Raw genomic sequence first — 21,039 nt, 5'->3', positions numbered from 1 at the left:
ATTATATATGCCTTGCACATTTGCTGTTAAGGATTTAGAAAGATAATCTGTATAAAACTTCCAGGACAGTGCCTGGTGCTTTGTCATCAAAATGTGACAGCCCCTGACAATGCCTTTACATCACTGCTTCATGAAAGAGCACACAAAGTATGGGACATGTTAGGAGAACTAGATCGTACTGTGGAACTCTGCCCCGAAGTCGTCTTACAGTGCATCCTCCAGCTCAGGGCTGACAGAGGGGCCCCTTTGGGCTCTGTGTGAATTTAAGTGCCATCCACCAGTGGTTTGTAAGTATTCTGCACCTTATTCTTTGCTGCCGCTCAGGATCATGTATTCTCCCTAGCTTGGGAAAGTAGATCCAGTGAACTGAACCCTGGCCTCCTTTCCTTTCGAGCAGCACATCTCCCTTGTTCCACGTGAGTTCCGCCAGCTGGAGGTGTTGATTTAGACTGATTGGACTGATGTAATACCCAGATTTCCCTTCTCAATAACAACCTGGCTACATGTTTTGAATAGGCATGAATCTACATCCCACGTCATAATGTATTTTTCTCAACCAATAATCAGGACTTGAAAACTGACAAGTTAGGGTGTATTTGTGAGGACAGAGGGATGAGCATTTTTGAAAGTGGGACTGTCCTGGAAATATGGAGATATTTGCTGATGTTAAACATACTCTAGAACCTTTCACCCCGAGACTTAGCTCAGTGTGGTTCCCCACTTTCCAATTGGAGCAATGGTTTGGTGAGTTTTGGTCAGCCAGGCTGTTTTGTCCATGTAATTTGGGGAGACTAAATCTAATCCTTTTTCCTTACAAAAAAGAGAAACATAACAAGCCAGGTATAGAAGGTGATTAATATGCATTATTGAATCAAGTGAATGTAATTGCTAAAATGTAGTTCATAGAACAGACTGGTTTCTCATATTTATTTGTTTATCTAAAAGATTTTGTTTATGTTATTCATGATGGACACACAGAGAGAGGCAGAGACATAGGCAGAGGGAGAAGCAGGCTCCCTGTGAGGAGCCCAATGCAGGACTTGATCGGATCACACCCTGAGCCAAAGGCAGATGCTCAACCACTGAGACACCCAGGTGCCCCACATTTATTTATTTTTTTAATAAAAGATCTATTTATTTATTAGAGAGATGGGGGAGGGACAACGGAGAGGGAGAAGCAGATTCCCCATGGAGCAGAGAGCCCCATGTGAGGCTTGATCCCAGGACCCTGAGATCATGACCTGAGCTAAAACCAAGAGTCAGACGCCCAACTGACTGAGCCACCCAGTTGCCCCTGATCTTCTCTCATTTAAAATTTGTGGGTACAATAAGACCTTGAGCTGGTCTGTAGTTGTATAAAAATCTGGAGGGGAGAAAGTGCCCCTAACGGAGGTGGGGGTGGGGAACTTGCCAGACACAATGAATCGCCTTTCTTCCCATCATTGCATAGCCGTGCAGATTAAAGCTACTCAAGTCTAATCTTTTTGAACTGGTGGTTATTACTGGCTGCTGGAGCATATGCTCTGAAGTGTAATTAAGCTAGTCTCATGGTTGGAAACCAGCATCTGATTGCTTATTACCAGGGACAGAAAATTCCCATAGAAAACTTGGTCTCGTTGTCAGGGCATTCCATCTGTGAGTTGCAAGCCCGGCTGGGGCCTGGCTCTCATGAGACACAAGATGAGACTCGGCAGTGACCGGGACAGGGCAGGGGGTGTGCTTTGGCTGTTTTTCCAGTTTGGTTTTACTCTGTCTTGGTTGCCTGCCTCTCAGGATTTCTTGTGCTACTTCCTGAGGCAAAGAGTGTCTTACTGGAATCTTCCCTTCAAAAATGAAGCCTTTGCTAGTCAGGCAAAGCCTTTTTCTGGCAGGGAGAAGATGCACTGAAAGGAATGGAGAGGAAGAGAGGCCAGGGCCACATGGATTCCCTTTCTCCCAGAGTTTGGAGTCAGCGTGGCAGGAGGACATCCAGGAACCAGGACCCCCAGAGTTACAGAAGGACAGGAGAGTCCCTGCAGAGAGCTCTCTACAGGTGAAATTTGATATGGAGCCACCCGAGCATGTGAGCACGTTGGGAGTGAGATGGTCAGAGTCAGATAGAGTTAATCAGGAAGTTGCTTGCAGGAGTAATTAAGTTTAATGTCTCCGCCTAGACTCACGGACGCTTGCTTATCCTGGGGAATGGGTCTCTGACCCAGTTCCTTTGTTTTCCAGATGGATGTATCTCAGAGGGAATGATTTCCCCAAAGTCGTTTAGCAAGGTAATGATAGAATTAGAGATAGAGACCCAGTCCCCATACTTTCCGTCATGGCCTTTTACCTCTAAATCAAAATCTGCACGCAAGAGGAGAGGTTGGCGAGCAGAGGAAATACTCCTTTGCAGATGGAGACAGGACCAGAGAAAAGTCTTTTGACTGTCTTCTGCCTCCTTTGAGAAAATGACAAATACAGTCCAGGTTTTCTGACACCCAGGGAAGTGGTGCTGGTGCCATCGTCCCAGTGGTCTCTCGAATTTCTGAAATACTCAGTGGAGGCCTTCTGTACCCCTCGTGGCCACTGCTGAAGGCAAAGCTTTTTTCTTGTGACTTTGTTTTTTTATCTCTAGAAATTCTTAGAGAGAGAGAGAGAGAGAGAGAGAGAGACATTCAGAATAGAAATGTAAAAAGCAAGACCTTCAAGATTTCCAAGAGGAAAAGAGGGAGAAATTCTAAGCAAGTACAGGAATGCCTTTACTCTCTTTCATGCAGCTGTAACTGAAACTGAGACCAGAGTGGAGTTTTACATGTGAACTGTCAGAATTTGTTTTTGAGTTGCTCTTCTGTTCCCAGGGCTGTGCTGACTTTTGCAGAGAGGATCAAAGGGATTATTAAATAAATTCTCTGCCCTCTTAAATTATGTGACCCATAGCTACTAGTGCAAAAAAAAGTGGGGATTAATGATAACAGAGAAGGTGCTCTGCAACAGGCAGGCTTGGGCAATGGAGAGTTCAGGAAAGAAGACAGGAAGGGGGGGCATGATGGGACAACAGATGGAGACTCAGGGTCTTTTGGGGAGTGCTTGATTTTCTCCTCCACCTGTCCTCATGTGCTTCCCTGGGAACCCATAAGCATCAGGGTCCAGCTACTACAGAACATCCTACTTAGAACAATTTTAGAAATGTGGCAATAAAATCCATTTCCTCAATAACTGGGGAAATTGCTTCCTTTGGTGTGTTCCAGCTTGTCTATTCAGAATTAATTTGGCACAGTGAGTCAGAGAAGAATGGCTGTCTTCATCCTTCTTTTATGGGGGGATCTTGGCAAACAAGATGATATGAACAGGCAATAATTAAATTGCCTTGGATAGTGTCTAATATAATTGAGACCAAGAACTTGTGACCATGTGTCACAAAGCACTGTCTCTCAGAGAGGCTCCCTGGAGTCTCAACACCTCCCGCATTCTTTTTTTACCATAATATGAGGACTAATATCTTCATTAAAATTAGAAAACACTTAAAAAAAACACCTAAGAGTAGACGAATGGGTTGCAAGAAAGAAGATCCCCTCTCTGCCTAGCAGCTTTGAAAGGCAGAATTTTATGGGCTTAATTTTTCACTCCCCTTTTCAGATTGAAAGACAATGGATGGCAACATTTTATACAGTACTGCATGAAAAAAAAAACAGTTTTATCTTTGCTTATTAAAAATGGAACTTTTTAAAGTCCCGTTTTTATGCTTTTTTGAAAGACTGGCTGATGAGGAAGAGGCAATTCAGAAAATGCTAAAAGCCTAAAACGTAGGCAGTACAAAATTTGAAGCAGGTTTCACGGTCTGTATTTTTCAGATCAGTAGTGTTTATGGAGCATAGAAGTGAGTTCTTTGACTCTCTCTTTTGTGCACTCAGAACATTGACCTTCTTTTAGGGTTTTTATCCCACTCTGCTAGTCTTCGCTGTCTCCCCCTGTCCCCACTTCTGGGCTGAGGGCTCTTTGCTCCACGTTTACTCTTTGTTCAGGAGTATCTTGGGTATTTTCAGTATCTTGATTGTACTCGATAACTTGCCTGGGAATCTGCCCCAGGGATTGTTGTAGAAGAAGATCACAGAAGAACACGCTCTATAGCCATCCACAGTTTCTTTGAGTGTGTGTGTTGGGGGGGGGGGGGGGCGGAGTTGCATTATTTTTATAGCAGATAATAATATTTTCTATAATTTAAAAATATTTAGTTATATAAATATATCATGAATTTTTACCTGCAAATAAAAAAGAAGTGATTTTGTAGTATGTAAGTCGTGAGTGGAATTGTGCAGGTTTTTATTTTTAAAAAACATGTTTCAAAAGTGATACACAGAACAGTTTTCCATTATGACTTTATCTCAAGTGTCTTCCTTCCCCCATCATATTGCCCCCATTTGTTTTCCTTCTGGTTCTTGTCACAATTTAAAATTATTTTATATGAATAAAATGAGATGTATGTTATTTATGTAAACAATATTGTATATGTTAGTGATATTATTTACATATATAACTATATACTCATTTAGATAGAGGCAAGGTCATAATGGCTTGGAAATCAGATATTTGACTCTTCAAATGACAGAGGTACATATAATTAGTTGGTCATAAGTTAGTTTGGTTCAGATAGAGAAGTTCTTAATGAAGCCCAGAATAGTAGTTTAATTATTGTAGGTCTGATGATTTCTGGGATGGTCTTACAGTTTTATGAGGACTTTAAAACAATATTGTCCATTTCATTTTCCATTATCCTTTATCTCTGAAATGATAATTCTTTCTCCATCCGTAATTCACTCATGCAGTACATTTTATAGAACGTCTACTCCATATCAGTTCCTAGGGATAGAAGCATGAACAAGCCCCTTATCCTGCCCTCTAGGAGCTTACGTCCAAGAAGAGGGTCAGATGGGCCAAGATGGTCTCTGGGTTCTGAGTGCCAGAATGGGAGCAAATTCCAGGAACAATGGGAGGGATAGCCAGCCCATCATTAGGGTTTTGAGCAAGAGACTTCTAAGTTGAGACCAAAGAAGTAAGAATTAATGATTGGTAGAGGTTGTAGTGTGTGAGGAGGTGCGAAATGGGGGGACGTTTGAGGGAAGAGGAGAAAAGTAGTTTCAAGGAGAAGAGGTATCATATTGAGAGGGTCTGGAACACTTAAGAGAAATGGACACAGCTTTTGCAAGAAAGGAACATAGATTTTTGAGGTAGACATTGGTATAAAATGCAGCTGGGTGGGATGCCTGGGTAGCTCAATGGTTGAGCACCTGCCTTCAGCTTAGGGTGTGATCCTGGTCCAGGGATCGAGTCCAGCATCAGGCTCCCTATGAGGAGCCTGCTTCTCCCTCTGCCTATGTCTCTGAGTCTCTGCATCTCTCATGAATAAATAAATAAAATCTTTTTTTTTAAATAAATAAAATCTTTTGAAAAAAATAAAATGCAATTGGGTATGTGGGCAGGACCCATGGGGTTTACAATGTGATTTTCTGTCTCTGGAGGACAGAGGAACTCCCTGGAGGGTTTAAAACAAAGGAGGGCCATGGTTGAACTTTGGATACATGGATGATTTGATATACTTATGACTTAGGAGCTACCATCCATCCTCCAGTGGCTTATCTGATTCTAAAATTGGAATAGAAGAGGGAGTGGGAATGGCCTAGAGCAAAGCCATCCCTATTTTTTAAAAAATTCTTTGAAGCACACAGCTTACTGTATGGTGAAATTATTTGCTTAAGCAATACCTTATAGAGTAAGAGTCAAGTCGAAAGATGCCTTCCATCCTCCACACCTTCATTTTTTGTTCTTTCCTCCACCTCAATTTCCCATCCTAGAGCAATAAGGTCACGCTCTTCCGCCAGCTGCAGCAGATGACGTACAGCCTGATTGAGTGGCGGTCCCAGATCCTGTCTGGAACACTCCCCAAGGACGAACTGGCAGAGCTCAAGAAAAAGGTCACAGCCAAAATCGATCATGGCAACAGGTAAACCAGGGACAATTTCACCGAGAACTCGGAAAGAGATGGACACATTTGTGCTAAGGATGGCTTGCCATCAGCTTTCCATCTTGGAATTGTCAAAGAATGGTGCTTACTGCTCTCTCTTTCTGCATTGGAAGACATTTAATTTTGTTAGAAAAATTTGGCAGTCAGTCCCCTCATGGAGGCCAGACCCTGTGTGGGATCTCTGGGTCAAGGATGATCAGAGAAGATCATCAGGGATGATCAGATGATCAGGGAAGATGGGACTTTGCTGCCAAACAAGCCTGAAAGGGATAGCGCATCCAAAGTCACATTTTCTGAGGCCTACAAGGATCACAGTTCTTATTCCAACTTTAAATCAACGTCAGATTCATTCTGTCTTTATCTCCATGTCCCTAACTGGGACCATTGTGTGAAGTGTATAAAAACCAAATTTACAAGAAGAGTAAAACATATTCTTAGCCTGTCAATTATGTCTCCAGTAACCTCGAAAGAGTTCATCACTTTGTTAATTTTCTGATTAGTTAAAGCAGATCTATAGATTCCCTTTGGAAATGGGAAATCAGTCCACTCATCAGTTTATGGTAGCCTGGGATACATCTCTCCTGACTAGCTCCTTTTAAAAGATTGGGTTGGTTCCTCAGTTTTGTTGGTGATCTGTCTGACATTTCATTTTCTAAATTTCTTCAAGTTGTGCATATGTGATTTTTTCCCTTCCCCCTTTGCCTCAGGACTCTTGAATGTACTTCTGACATCTGTAAAAAATACAGCTCATTATCCTATGGACTTAGATGTTATAGACTCTGGCAACTATATTCAGAAATATCTGGAGTGACTATGACATACAAGATTCATATTCAATCATTATTTGAAATCTCCTATGTACCTTCACATATCTTACTTGATTATAACTCATTTTATGGTTAAAGAAACAGATCAAGTGAACTTAAGTAATTTATTTCCAAGTCACAGAGATCAGAAGTGGGGAAGTCTAAATTTGAACCCCAAACTTGATGATTTCATGTTTAATGCTCCTTTCTTAGGGTTAAGAATGAACTGTTCCCTCCCGTGTCACTTGTCCATTCATAGGACTATAGCCACAGGGGTTGCTAATCATGTGCTCGAGTATTTCTTCAAAGACATGGTGGGATAAGTCAAAGTATAAAGTAAATTACCTGGAATCATCTTGCTAGCATGTATTCAAACCAAGATTTAAATCCTGGTCTAAGTGACAGCAGAACCCATGCTTTGAGATTGGTTAAGAGATTCCCTCCTTGCACGTAGGCTGCCCTAGTATTTTTGAGTCTTGTCACAGTATGACATTGGCCTGGAGGACTCTGATCTTCAGCATAGGATGTTAATGTCCCACTGAGGGTCAGACACGCCTGCCTTCCCTCTCCAGTCTTTAGAAGCAGCTCAAGAAATTAAGCTGCTTCATCAGTGCCTCAGTGCTCAGTCTCTGAGCTGCCAGTAAGACCCATAGCTCCTGCGTGTGGGTGGCCTGTGGGTCTGGCTGCCATGGAAAGGAATCTGCCAGATTAAATCAGTTGATGGAGATGCTATAAAACAGTGAGGAGGGTAATTAGACATTTTTGCTTTCTTCCCAAAGACTTGGCATATTTCACTATTATCCCGTAGCTTTCTTGCTGTTTGGACATCCCTACTCTCCCAAATTGCTGGTTCCTGGAATGTACACTGGGTATTCAGATAGCAGTATCCTGTTTCCACCACAGTCCCCAACTTATTGGAACTAAACAAAAATTTTTTTCTATTTCTTTGTGCACATCGGGCATAAGAGCCTTGGTAGGGATCGTGCCATGCCTAGGTCATGTGGCTCTTACTTTTCCTATGTAATACTCAGAGCTACAGGGCATCCCGGGTGGCTCAGTGGTTTAGTGCTGCCTTCAGCCCAGGGTGTGATCCTGAAGACCCGGGATCGAGTCCCACATCAGGCTCCCTGCATGGAGCCTGCTTCTCTCTCTGCCTGTGTCTCTGCCTCTCTCCCTCTATGTTTCTCTTATGAATAAATAAATAAAATCTTAAAAAAAAACCACTCAGAACTACAACTTAACACAGATTTTTTCTTGTGCTGGTTTCAGCGATAAGAGCTGCCATTTGTGGAGAGTGTACTGTATACTAGATATTGCGTTACGTGCTTTTTATGTGTTAACTCATTAAATTCTCACAGCAGCTCTGAAGGATGGGGGATATTAACAGATGAGGAAGTTAGGGCTTTGTAAAATGAAGTAAATTACCTGGAATCATTGTGGTAGCATGTATTCAAGCGAAGATTCAAATCAGAGCCCATGCTTTGAGGTTATGAGATTCCAACAGCCAGGACCTACTTCACTGATTGCCTTTAAGACAGTCTTGAATCAAGGACTGTCCTCAACATTGAACTTTTAAGGAAATCAGGCAAAGCCCCCAGATATTTGGGGACTGGTCTATCATTACTCCTCCTATGCCAAGTGATAGAAGATAGGGGAAGAGCCATTGGTCAGAGTAATCTGGTCGCAATCAGTGCCAGTTTTGGCTTTGCTATGAAGGATCTGTGGAACAAATTACTTTGCATATCCTATGAGTTTGGTTAACATGACCATGAGTTTTCATAACTTACCTACCATAAGTTATGGGGAAAGGAGGCGGAAATCCAAAAGAGAAAAGCCAAGGAATTGTTCTTGACTGGTCCAACGCCCAGCTTTCTAACTGTGCATCCTCCAGGGACTCTTCAGGAGAGAGTCTGTTCTTAATGAGGAGAACTCGCTAATCACTCCTTTCTTTCTAGAATGCTTGGGTTGGATCTGGTAGTAAGAGATGACAATGGGAACATCCTGGACCCAGATGAGACCAGCACCATTGCCCTCTTCAAGGCCCATGAAATGGCCTCGAAAAGGATTGAGGAGAAGATCCAAGAAGAAAAGGTATACATTCTCCAGTGTCTAGATTTGGGCTGCCGAGATTCCGGTTTTGCTTTTACTTTAATGAGAGAAAGGGAGTCATGGACAACCAGAGATAGAAATGTTTAGAAAATCATTCATTGCTTCACTGAAAGCAAAACATAACAGAAAGAATGAGGCAGTGGTATACCTTCTGATACAGAAAGATTGCAAAAGTGTGCATTAATAGAAAAAGAGCAAGATGCAGAACAGTGTCTACAGAACACTAGTCTTCATATCTCAGAAAGGGATATATGTATCTCTGTGTTTGCATATGCATAGACTAACTCAGAAGTGATAGGCAAGAAATTGATAATTAATGATTGCCTCTAGGAAGGAGAACTGGGTGGGAGGGAGCCTTTCTTTGTATGGTGTAACTATCTGTATTTGGTATATATGATACAATTTCCAAACTAAATAATAAAATATTTAAAAATAAAGCATTCCAAGGGTTTTGAAAGTAACAATTAGATATTAAATAAAAATTAGAAAAGTACAGAGAAAGAGAACAAGAAAAACCCGCCATAGTATGATGACACAGACCCATCCATATTGATATTTTGGCATATATTCTTCTAATCTTTCTGTTCTAATGAGTAAAGGCTTCTGTTTATTGAGTCTGTTGTTTTTTGTTTCTTTAGTACAGTTATAATTGTATTTAATTGTGTTTCTGGATCCAGTGGCTAACCACACTTGAGAGTGAGGCCTTTCCAGTATTGCAATGAGAGCTATTCCCCAAAAGAAGGATAATGGATCATGATTTTTGTGCCTATGAGGCTCATTCAGAAGCTTTTGTGAGAGATGAGAAGTTCTCGAAGCTGCTAAGCCATGAGTTGTCATCTTTAGATAGCACTAACTGAATTCGCTGCATTCAAGGCCCTGAACACAACAGTCCTTCCCCCCGCACCCCCTGAAAGATTTATTTACTTATTTTAGAGGAAAGAGTGTGTGTGCACAGTGGGGAGAGGGGGAGCAAAAGGAGAGGGAGAGAGAGAATCTCAGACTCTGTGGTGAGCGTGAAGCCTGACACAGGGCTCCATCTCATGACCCTGAGATCATGATCCGAGCCAAAATCAAAAGTGGGGTGCTTAAACAACTGAGCCACCCAGGCACCCCACAAAGAGGACAGTCTTGAGCATCCAAATCATAGTGATTATATTTTGCTCACTTGCTCCTTTGGCCACATGCACACACTTTCTTCTCTGTCAGTGTTTCTCCCCTCAGGTGGTAATTATACTTGTTCCCCATTTGCCAGCCCATGTCTTGGCCATTATTTTCCATTTGCTGAAACTGAGATGATTTCTCTCTCCTCCTTTGTGTTCAGTCAGTTCTTCAGAACCTAGATTTGCGAGGCCAGTCTGTCTTCAGTGCTGTCCACACTTATGGCCTCTATGTGAACTTCAAGAACTTTGTCTGCAACATTGGGGAAGACGCTGAGTTGTTCATGGCCCTCTATGACCCGGACCAGTCCACCTTCATCAGGTAGTGGAGTCCCAGGCCATCTGCTCTTGACCTTGCAAAAATACCCAGCCTTCACCTGCTACCCACAGTCTATGTACTCCCAGGGTCTTAGAGTCACATAAAACTTATCAGAGACGGGGACAAAGAGTTCAAAAGACCATGGGGACCAGATAAGGGAGGAACACATCAGCAGAGCACAGAGGATTTTAAGGCAGTAAAACTATTCTGTATGATACTATAATGGTGGATGTGTGTCATGATACATTTGTCCAAATCAGTAGAATACAAACATCAAGAGTGAACCCTAAGGTAAACTATGGACTCTGAGCGGTAATAAGGTATTGGTGTAGGTTCAGCAATTGTAACAAATGTACCACTGTGCTGGGAGGATGCTCATAGTGGGTGAGGCTCTGTTGGCAGGGGTGGGGGTGGGGGCAGGGAGTATATGGGAACTCTCTGTAATGTCCACTCAACTTTGTTGTCAACCTAAAACTGCTCTAAAAAATAAAGTCTGTTAAAAAAAAAAAAGTTTTTTTTTTTTTTTTAAGGCTGTAGGGAATGATAATAGGCTTTGTTTGACCCTACAGTCATGCTACTATTTAGCTGAGCAGCTAAGAAAACAGATTTCTTCTTGAGCAGATGTTGTTCAAGGTTGTTACTTACAAATTGTTTATTTCTATAGTAGAAATTTTGTTTAAGTGTAGTGGTGTGGATTCCAGGGGATGGATTTAAAGTAATTATTTTGAAATTAGATTCCAGATTCAGAAGAGCTGAAACTTTTATACAAAGAATTGGAGGTGGGAGAATGACCCGAAGCAAAATGTGATAGAATCGGCTGTGCCTTTGCCTATCCTGAGTAGTGTTTGTCTGGGTCCACCCTGGGTGTGTATCACAGAGCTGGGCTGCAGCACGCAGGCTTCTCCAAAGCCAGGAGACCAGGGAGCAGCCACTTGGGTGCTACATTCACACTTGGCTGATAAATTCAACAGAGTTTTTTGGGCCTTCGTTTTACCCTGTAAAGTCTGTGCTCAGGGCAGCCCCATCCCCAGTTAGCCTTTCATTAAGGATAATTTTTTTTCCTTCACCAGTGAGAATTACCTAATTCGTTGGGGCAGTAATGGGATGCCCAAGGAAATAGAGAAGCTTAATAACCTTCAAGCAGTTTTTACTGTAAGTCCTACCTTATGTTTGATAATTTTCTGTGCTTATGATATTAGTAGGTGCTTGTGGTAAATATATGGAAAACTTCAGAAATGGAAAGCTGAAAAGAAAAATCATCCTAATCCCTCTAGCAGGAATAATTATTAGCAAATATTTATTATTATTTATAATAATAATTTAATTTAATTTAATAATAATATAATATAATATAATAATAATATTTATAATTATTTATTTAGCAAATATTTATCGAGCCGCTATTAGATCCCAGCCACTGACCTAGATAGACACTTATGAGATATAATAGTGAACATATCAGAAAAAGCATCCCTGGCCTCAAACAGCTTTTATCCAAAATGGTGAGACCGTAAGAAACAATGATCAAATAAATAAGTAAATTGTACAGAATGTTAGAAGTCATAAGTACTTTTGGGGAAGGGGTTGGGAGTTTCAGGACTGGGGAAGGGATGCTGTTTAAAATAGGCAGGTTGAGGCAGACCTTCTGGAGAAGGGATGGTTTGAGCAAGAACTTAAAGTTGACAAGAGAATGAGCAATGCTGATACAGGAGTGTTCCAGACCAAGGTGATAGCTCAGGCAAAGATGGGGATCTTGACTTTTTTGTTTGCTCATATTTTAATGGACTTTACCCTATACTCCTCCTTTTCTCCAAGTAAGGAGTACTGCTCTGTATCAGTCAAGAGGAATTTATTGACTCTTCACTGCTCTGCACTAAGCCTAAAGGAGAGAACTCTCTTCCTTTTCTGCCTTCTTTCCTTAATTAAGCCCATGCACATATTTTATTTCTTTGTTCTCTTACTACTCCTACAGCAAGGAAAATAGTGTAAGTTAAAGTGCCAAAGAACGTGATATGGAGCAGCAGACCCAGTACAGGTGTATCAGTCTCTCATTTGTTCATTCATTTCTCATTATTATTCAGTCCTTCTATTAACATCTCATTTCTGGGATGAGCACGGTGTCATTACTGCTCATATACTGACACACCTGTATCTTTACCACTTGGCAAACAAAGAGAAAGAGCTGGAACTCTTCCTGAAACCTTCCTTCCTCAGTTCACAGATAATGTGGATTTTTCCCTAAAATAAAAGGCATTTATTTATCACTCAATGTGTCCCTTGGAAAAAAAAAAACACATTATAAAAGGAATTGCTGAATTTTTGGTTCATCTTCTACTCAATAGCATTTTAGAAAAGCTGCATTTCGTCCCCTTCCCCCCACTCCCCTTACCAATGAGGGTCTTCTTGGGAAGTAAATTTCATTTCCAGCCTTTTCAATTAAATAAAATGTGGTGACCACTTTTTGATCACTCAACATTCTACAAAATCTTCTTTTACAAATGATTGTACATTATTAAATAATATCAATGTGCCACATTTGTATAAGTAGTCACCTAGAGTCTTTACGTTTCTATTAACAGAAGCCTCACAAAACCTAGAGCAGAAATTCAGGGTTAATGCTATCATTGCTTTGTATTCTTATCTTGGAGACCTGAGTTAACTAAATTACAGAGGATGGGTTTGGAGTGACTATTCAGAAAGTAATTCTTGATTCAGTAAAGAGACCTTGGATAGCTGTTTCATGAAAGGAATTTGAAATGCAATTAAATTATTTTTGATGTTAGAGAATGAGATATGTGGGCTCATTCATGGGTTTACTCATCCAGCCTTAAGAATACAAACAAGTGTAGAACATGAACCACAAAAAAACAGACATCTTATCTACACATCTTTCATTAATCAACATACACCCAGAAGCTCTCAATGAATGCCTCTCATAAAACATGAATAATTTATAGAAACCAGCACATGTAAATTTCTCTGTTATAGTTGCCTCACAGGATTATTTGGGAGATGAAATATCACCAGCCTGTATAGATTCCCCCATAAATGTCAGTGTCACACAGTGTCTTTGATTTCATTTGACACTGAAATGCATCCTGTGCTCAGCTATGTCCTAGCAGAATAGAAAGTAGCGATGACAGGTGTCCCAATTTTTAAGTACCCTGCTTAAATGGATAAATTAGAGACTTTCAGTCGAATATGATCTGATTTCTCAACTTGAAGTAGGAACTGGGAAATTTAAAAAATTCCTTCCTTTTTTGAATACAGTCATTTTCCTGGGATACCATGGTAGTTCTTGGGTGGGGATGGGGAAGGGAGGAGTTATGCTGCAATTCTAACATTAGGAAAATATGCTCCAAACGGTGGTCTGTTGTAGAGTGAAAAGAGAAACAAAGGTGACAGGGTGATGTGGCATGATCTCCTTTTACATGTTCTCTGTCTCTTCAGGATCTCAGTAGCACAGACCTCATCCGACCCCGCATCAGCCTCGTGTGCCAGATTGTCCGAGTGGGCCACATGGAGCTGAAGGAGGGCAAAAAACATACCTGTGGGCTCCGAAGACCTTTTGGAGTAGCAGGTACAGAAAGACCCAGAGACAAATGTAAACGGTGCAGCCGCTATAAAAGACAGCATGGCAGGGCCTCAAGCAGTGAAATATAGAACTTATGATCCAGGAATCCCACCTCTGGGTGTCTACCCAAGAGAACTGGAAGCAGAAGGTCATAAGATATTTGTACACCCAGGTACAAGTACACCCTTATTCACAATAGCCCAAAGGCGAAGCAACCCAAGTGTTCATGGATAGATAAACAGTACACAAAATGTGGTCTGTACATACAGTGGAATATCATTCAGCCTTAAAAAGGAAGGAAAGTCCACAATGTGGATGAACCCCGAGGATATTGTGTAAAGTGAAATAAGCCTGTCACAAAAAAATAAACGGCATGCTCTCAATTACATGAGGTACCTAGAGTGGTTGGAGTCACAGAGATAGAAAGTAGAATGGGGCTTGCTGGGGGTGGAGGTAGGGGAATGAGGGGAGCTAGTGTTTAAAGGGGACAGTTTCAGTTTGGGAAGATAAAAAAAGTTCTGGAGATGGATGGTGCAGCTGACTGCACAACACTGTGAATGTACTTCATGCCACTAAATACATTTACGAATGCTTAAAATGGCATATTAAAAAATATTTATTCATGAGAGAGAAAGAGAGAGAGGCAGAGACATAGGCAGAGGGAGAAGCAGGCTCCCTGTGGGGAGCCCGATGTGGTACTCGATCCCCAAACCCTGGGATCATGACCTGAACCAAAGGCAGACACTCAACCACTGAACCACCCAGGTGCCCCAAACAGCAGATTTTATGCTATGTATATTTTACCCTCATCTCACACATACACACACACACACACACACACACACACACACACACAATTAAAGATAGGGAGGGAAACCTAGAGACAGTGCAAGATGAATTTGGTTGTCAGCGTTAGTTATCAGACACACAGCATTTACTGCCCAGGGCTACCAATTGTCTTTTCTTGGGTTCTGCATCCTCCCCTAGACCCCATCTCCTTTGTTTTTCTCTCAGTGCTCAGCACAGTGCCTTGTGCTCAGTAGGACCGGAGTAGAGGCTCAGTTGTGACTATTGGCATTCTCCCTGCCTGCGGGCTGCATATTGATTTCAGTCCAATAAAATTCTCCCTAGAAAGACTTTGCTGGTCTGAGAGATTTATTCTTCAAAGGCAACATGGTGTTGGTAACTGCTTTCAAAGAGGGCCCTTGGCTTAAATCAAAATCCCTTCTGAGAGGCCCTGCATTTTCTTCTGTAGTTTATTTAATTGAGGAAATACATTCCAGGTCATACACTGACGTCTTGGTTGCCAAGAAGTTTTGAAAGCTGTCAATGAAATGCCGTAATTCTCCTGGAACAAATGGCCAGAAAATGTCAGCAGGCTTGAACTTGTGGGTTGTGTGGAAAACGAGGCTTTCTCTCTATGAGACTCTGCACTCTCATCCCTTGACCAGCCTTGCACTCCCATTTGCTGCTCAAGGTCTGCCAGTCTCTGAAGAGGGTGCAGCATTACTCCTGATAGAGAATTAAAATGAAATCTCAGAAAAGACAGAGAGCCCTGGTCTAGCACAATTTAGCCATGTATATGACAATCCACTGAACTTCAAATTTAGGGCATATTCGAGATCGCTGTCCTTCAAAATGGGCCAAAGAGATTGGAACATCAAGCTTGCGGCTTTGCTTGCTTTTCTGTTTCAGGGTAGGTGGGTGGGTGCACATGTAAGGAGAGAACAGTAATTTACTCTGATCCTCGTTTCCAAGCACCGATCAGCAGATGAGTAACTACATGATGGCATCAGCAAATGAACTGCCTGTTTGAGGACTACATGTGCCAGACACAGATTTTTCAGCATTTTTTTTTTAATTTTTATTTATTTATGATAGTCACAGAGAGAGAGAGAGAGAGAGAGAGAGAGGCAGAGACATAGGCAGAGGGAGAAGCAGGCTCCATGCACCGGGAGCCCGATGTGGGATTCGATTCCGGGTCTCCAGGATCGCGCCCTGGGCCAAAGGCAGGTGCCAAACCGCTGTGCCACCCAGGGATCCCTTTCAGCATTTTTTTTGTACAGTATTTGTAGGGGTCTGTTAGGGGCTGATGGCACAGCCCGCTTTCACAGCATCCTTTCACCAACATTATTATTTCCCAGGCCTTACCCACTGGCTTTGAGAAGGCATTTCTGTCCTTATCCTTTACTTTTTCATACGAGAAATGTTTCCTATATCAGTACTTCTTTTAATCTCCAAACAGGTTATCGGGAGAGTAGATTGTGAGTGTGTGTTTTATGGCCGGTTTATAATTCATTAACCACGGGTGGCCTCTTGGCCATGAGCCCTGCCTCGTCTGAGCAGCTGTGGAGTGGCCCACTTATTAGTTCTCCAGGCAGCAGGGCATTATTGGCTTAAGTGATTTGACCCCATAATCACTCTTGGGTTCATACCCTGGCTTGACCACTTAAAACTTTGGATCTAGGGCCAATTACCAAACTTTCCTGTGCTCATTTTGCTCATCTTTTAAAGTAGGGCAAATAATAGTATCTGTATAATAAGATAATATACCTGGAAGGTGCAGAACGATGCTGTATTACTTGCTCTTCTTGTCCAAAGGAGCAAATCACTGTGTGATCTCCAGTTCTGTGCTGCTGGCACCTCGGCTTACCTTTGTGGACATGGAAACCAGGTGCGACTATGCCAAGTCCAAGAGGCGGTTGACCACTTCAGTTTTGAGTTTCTCAGATCTTCATTCTCTTAACACTCCTAACAGAAATATGTGTGCTCTGTGTCTTTGAACGCAGGCTTGCTAAAACAAACAAACAAAATGGTTTCAGATTTCTTAAGAATTTAGCACTTGGTCGTGTAGAATTTTAAAAAGCTGGTAGTTTGCAGGGTTGATCTGAGAGAAATCCAAGCCTCTGCCGGAGCTCCTGATGAATCGTTCTGCAGGCTGGGCACAGGGAGTCCTCGCTGGCAAAGACACGGGGTGTCCCTGCTTGGTATCTTTCTTCTCTAGTGTCCTGTGTTTGCAGATACCATAATTTTCCATTGTAACTTATTGAAGCCTGAAGCAATTAAGTTCTTTAATTAAGTTTTATCTTTTTCCTAGTGATGGATATTACTGATATCATACATGGGAAGGTGGATGATGAAGAAAAGCAGCATTTTATTCCCTTTCAGCAGTAAGTACTTTGGCATTTATCCCGGGTGACTTGAGACCGGGAGTAGTTCTCTGAATGATCTGTTAACACAGAACCAGGTGCTAGGAACCATTTGCTCAGTTACAGAAGGAAAGCCTCGGAAGCTGGAAGATTGTGAGATAGAAGTTGACAGAAGGCTTTATTCAAGGTCCTTTATATTGGGATCACATGTGTAAGAGGGCAAATGTAACCTTTCTGATTTTATAGAAAGGGCTGATGGAATAGAAGGGGCAAATCTCTGTCCACACTAGAAACCAGAGAATGGTGCCCTGTAAGTGTCAGAAAGGCCAAAGTGTATTTGCACCCTGTTGTAGGGTGCAAGTATTACAGAAGACAGGGCATCATGCAGGACAGCACAGGGCTTCTGTGAGATTTTGTCAGAACAAAAAACGTGGTCTGGTAGGTCTGGAGGCTGAACTGACAAGCTTCTGGCTGCTGCTGCTGCTGCTGCTGCTGCTGCTGCTGCTGAGCTGAAGACCACACTTTGAGTAGAAGGAGTGTAGGAGGTTTGAGAGTGAGGGGCTGACTAATAATGCCTGGGCTCCTGCTGGTGGAGGGAGAACCAGCCTGGGAAGACATGAAAGGATTCCCTGAAGAGCTCGGCTAAGATTCAGACTGAGCTTTGGGAGCTGGAGGCCTGGGCGGGCCCCCGGGGAGTTGTGGGCCAGCAAATGCCAACCCACATGACTCTGAAGAAGTGTATGTGTGAACATGGTGGCTGGCTCTAGCAGTCGTGCTCGCATTACCCCATATGCAGGTGGCCTAAATGAGGCCATGGAAGATGATAGAACTGAGTCCTAACAGAGCAGTTGTGTCAGTGAGGGAGGGTGACTGTCTCAGCCAACCTGTAGCTGCCACAGCAGATCAGTAGAACTGCTGAGAATTCTGGAAACCAGCCCAAGGATACTCGAATTCATATATGATTTTTTTTAAAAATAATAGTGCACATCAGTGAAGAAATAGGAACTATGCTGAGATGAATTATTTGACAAAATTAGCTAATCATTTATGGAACCTAAACTAGAGCCTTGTCTCACATCTTGTGCCACTGTAAATTCTGATTGATTAAATGTATAAGTGTAAGAACTAAAATCTTAAAATACTGCAGAAAAACAGAACTTTTATGTAATAGTGGTGTGTGGGAGGTCTTGCTGACTCAGACTCCAAAGATTTGACCAAAAAAGAAAAATTGACAGGTTAAACCACACAAAAATTTTAAATAACTTATGTCCAGAATAAAATTTAGTAAAATCTTTGCAATATATGTGAAAAAAGGATGAATATTGTTACTATATAATTAGTAGAAATTCATAAAGGTATGAACAGAAAATAATATACATGTGTATATATACACACATGGCCATGCACACGTACACACAGAAAGAAATGGCCTGTAAATTCATTGAGAATCAATGGAATGCAAATTAAACAAGGAGTCTTGATATTTGGTTTGACTGAGTCTTGAAAATATATACAATATCTGGAGTTTGGGTGGACATAAGAAAATACACGGTACTTATAAAAATATAAATTGTTACAGGGCATTAGAAGCCTCAAAATTTAGATATTTCAAAGAATATACTCCATAATTAATAGTGAGTATTTCCATTAATTTAACCAAAGGTGATTTTACTCCATTTTTGTTTAACTCTGTGTTCCTATTTTTTTCTACAAAAAAAAAAATATATGTATTATATATAATTTTATTTAAAGTACAAAAATCTTTCTCTCTTAGTTTAAAGCCTACCACTGTTGGACCAGTTTCTAATAGTAATAGTAATATAATAGTACAAATAGCTTATGCTAAGTAGCACTTTCTTCCTTCATCCAAAGGCTGCTATTAATAATTTTTTTAAATGTGTACTTACTTAGTATCCTACCTATACACTGACCCTCCAAGAATGTGACAAGGTAAATATTTTATGTAGCTTAGTACTAATATGAGTTATGAGTACAAATATGAATTTGAAATTCATGAATGTTGATCCCAATATAAATAGCTACATACACATTCAAGTATATTAAATAAATATATTAAATGTAATAAATATATTAACTATAATTTTATATTAATCCATGAAGTTAAAAATGTATTAATGTATTAATATATGACTATCTTAAATGTTGAGTAAATATTAAGTAAATAATATATAGAGAATAAATATGAATATATATTTAGATACATTAAAATGTATATATTATAGGTTATGATATATAAAACATAAAGAACTTACATGTCCATGGATGTTCCTATTATATATGTGCATAATGCTATTATGTATCACTATTATATGCGCATCATGTATATACACATATTATATATGTATATACGTAATAGGAGCAGCATGCATGGATGCGAAAGTTATTCTGTCGGTGTATTTCACTTCTGAGGTCTATTTCATCCTTTGGTTATGTGCCTCCCTGCCTAATTTCTGAACTAGTGCCCATCCGGCTGTCATGTTGAAGCAGTGAAGCCATGAGATCGCCTTCCCATATAATAATACACACTTTGAGTTGCTGAGGAGCCCAGCCCTAATTTGATTACTGCTCACTGTGCAGCCAACAGCCACTGTAAAGCATTCATGATGCAAATCACAAGTCTCTGGCTTTTCACTCCTAAGATTTATGGCAAATGTTTTCACAACTTATCTCAAGAGCTTTACAGTGTTGTTATATCAGGAGAGTCTCCTGTATGTATTCTGCTAGTCCCTTTAAGAGAGGGTCGTTTGAAGACAGCCACTCAGATCACAGCCACCTCGCTTTTCAGTAAGACATTGCATTACATTTTCCTGCTACCATCAGAATATAGATCAGAACCCTGCAGAGAAAGCTGGCTTGCGTAGTGGGCAAAAGAACAAAACCACAACACAGAGGGAGACTACTGAAGTGCACCAGGCTAATAGGTAGCACCTGAGAGTGATTGTGCTGTCAGGAGGGGTTGTGTTTGGCTCTATGATCTCCCTGTGTGAACCTCGGCCTGGTGGGATCATTAAAGTAAAGCTTGTTTGCCAGTGGCTATGCCATCGTAACTCTACATATAGTTTGTCATCACATGAGAATCTAGGAACAGCCTCCAAAAGCTGCTGTTTGCATACTGCTCTTGTATGTAGGTTGGTTGTTGGTGCCAGATGGAGCCATTTGAAAGGCATATGATCTAGACTCATGTTACAGATGAGGAAACTGAGGCCCGGAGCTTACCATTGGGTAGAACAAGAACTGGAGGCCAGGTCTCCTACCTCGTCCCCGCTTCCATCCCCAGTTCCATTACATCAGCCTTTCCTGCCTCAGAAAGAGCATTAGGCACTGCCTCTGATTTTGTTAACATTTGGCCACATCAGTTTCATTTGTTCTTGAGAAGTTTATTTTTCCTTTTTCCATCGAGTGCGTATCTTAGCCACCAAATTCATCTTGGAAATGAGCAAGATAGGCGCTTAAAGGAAAAATAAAGGAAAGAAAGAGTCCTCTAGTGAGATGTGTCTAGTGTTTATATTTCCAAATTATTGCAGGACCCGCCCTATTTGAAGCTGTGCTACAGAAACTTCCCCTTTTTTCCTTACCTCTCATTTCTGATTTTCCCAGAATTGCAATGGAAACCTATATCCGACAGAGACAGCTAATCATGTCACCCCTGATAACATCCCATGTGATTGGGGAGAATGAGCCACTCACTTCAGTCTTGAATAAAGTGATAGCAGCGAAGGAAGTGAATCACAAAGGACAAGGTACACAGCCCTGCATTAGTAAGCTGGGAGGGGCAGGGGGGAGCGGCATTGGCATTGGGTCCTTGGACTTGGGCGCTTTTCCCTGTCTTTCTCTGATGCAAAGCAGATGCTACTGGAGGGTTGCTTACCTCAGCTTCCTGCTGAAGGCATTTAATACTGAGGAGCATCAGAGCTG

The 21,039-nt window shown here is 41.4% G+C and overlaps 1 protein-coding gene across 4 annotated transcripts in view; it reads left to right on the top strand.

The window, feature by feature from the left end:
• The window catches only part of DOCK5 (dedicator of cytokinesis 5), a 211,708-nt gene that overhangs the window by 91,235 nt on the left and 99,434 nt on the right, over positions 1-21,039 (top strand). For all 4 annotated transcript variants that reach the window (XM_077868808.1, XM_077868807.1, XM_077868809.1 and 1 more), the window contains exons 6-12: positions 5,820-5,968; positions 8,751-8,886; positions 10,226-10,383; positions 11,451-11,532; positions 13,831-13,960; positions 17,052-17,124; positions 20,722-20,864. In XM_077868808.1, coding sequence (XP_077724934.1) covers positions 5,820-5,968; positions 8,751-8,886; positions 10,226-10,383; positions 11,451-11,532; positions 13,831-13,960; positions 17,052-17,124; positions 20,722-20,864 — 871 coding nt within the window. The remainder of the gene's footprint in view (positions 1-5,819; positions 5,969-8,750; positions 8,887-10,225; positions 10,384-11,450; positions 11,533-13,830; positions 13,961-17,051; positions 17,125-20,721; positions 20,865-21,039) is intronic.

Source organism: Canis aureus, chromosome 24 (assembly GCF_053574225.1).
Source record: "Canis aureus isolate CA01 chromosome 24, VMU_Caureus_v.1.0, whole genome shotgun sequence".
Lineage (NCBI taxonomy): Eukaryota > Metazoa > Chordata > Mammalia > Carnivora > Canidae > Canis > Canis aureus.
Note: the sequence above shows the minus strand (reverse complement) of the source record. Positions and strands in the feature narration are given on the sequence as shown.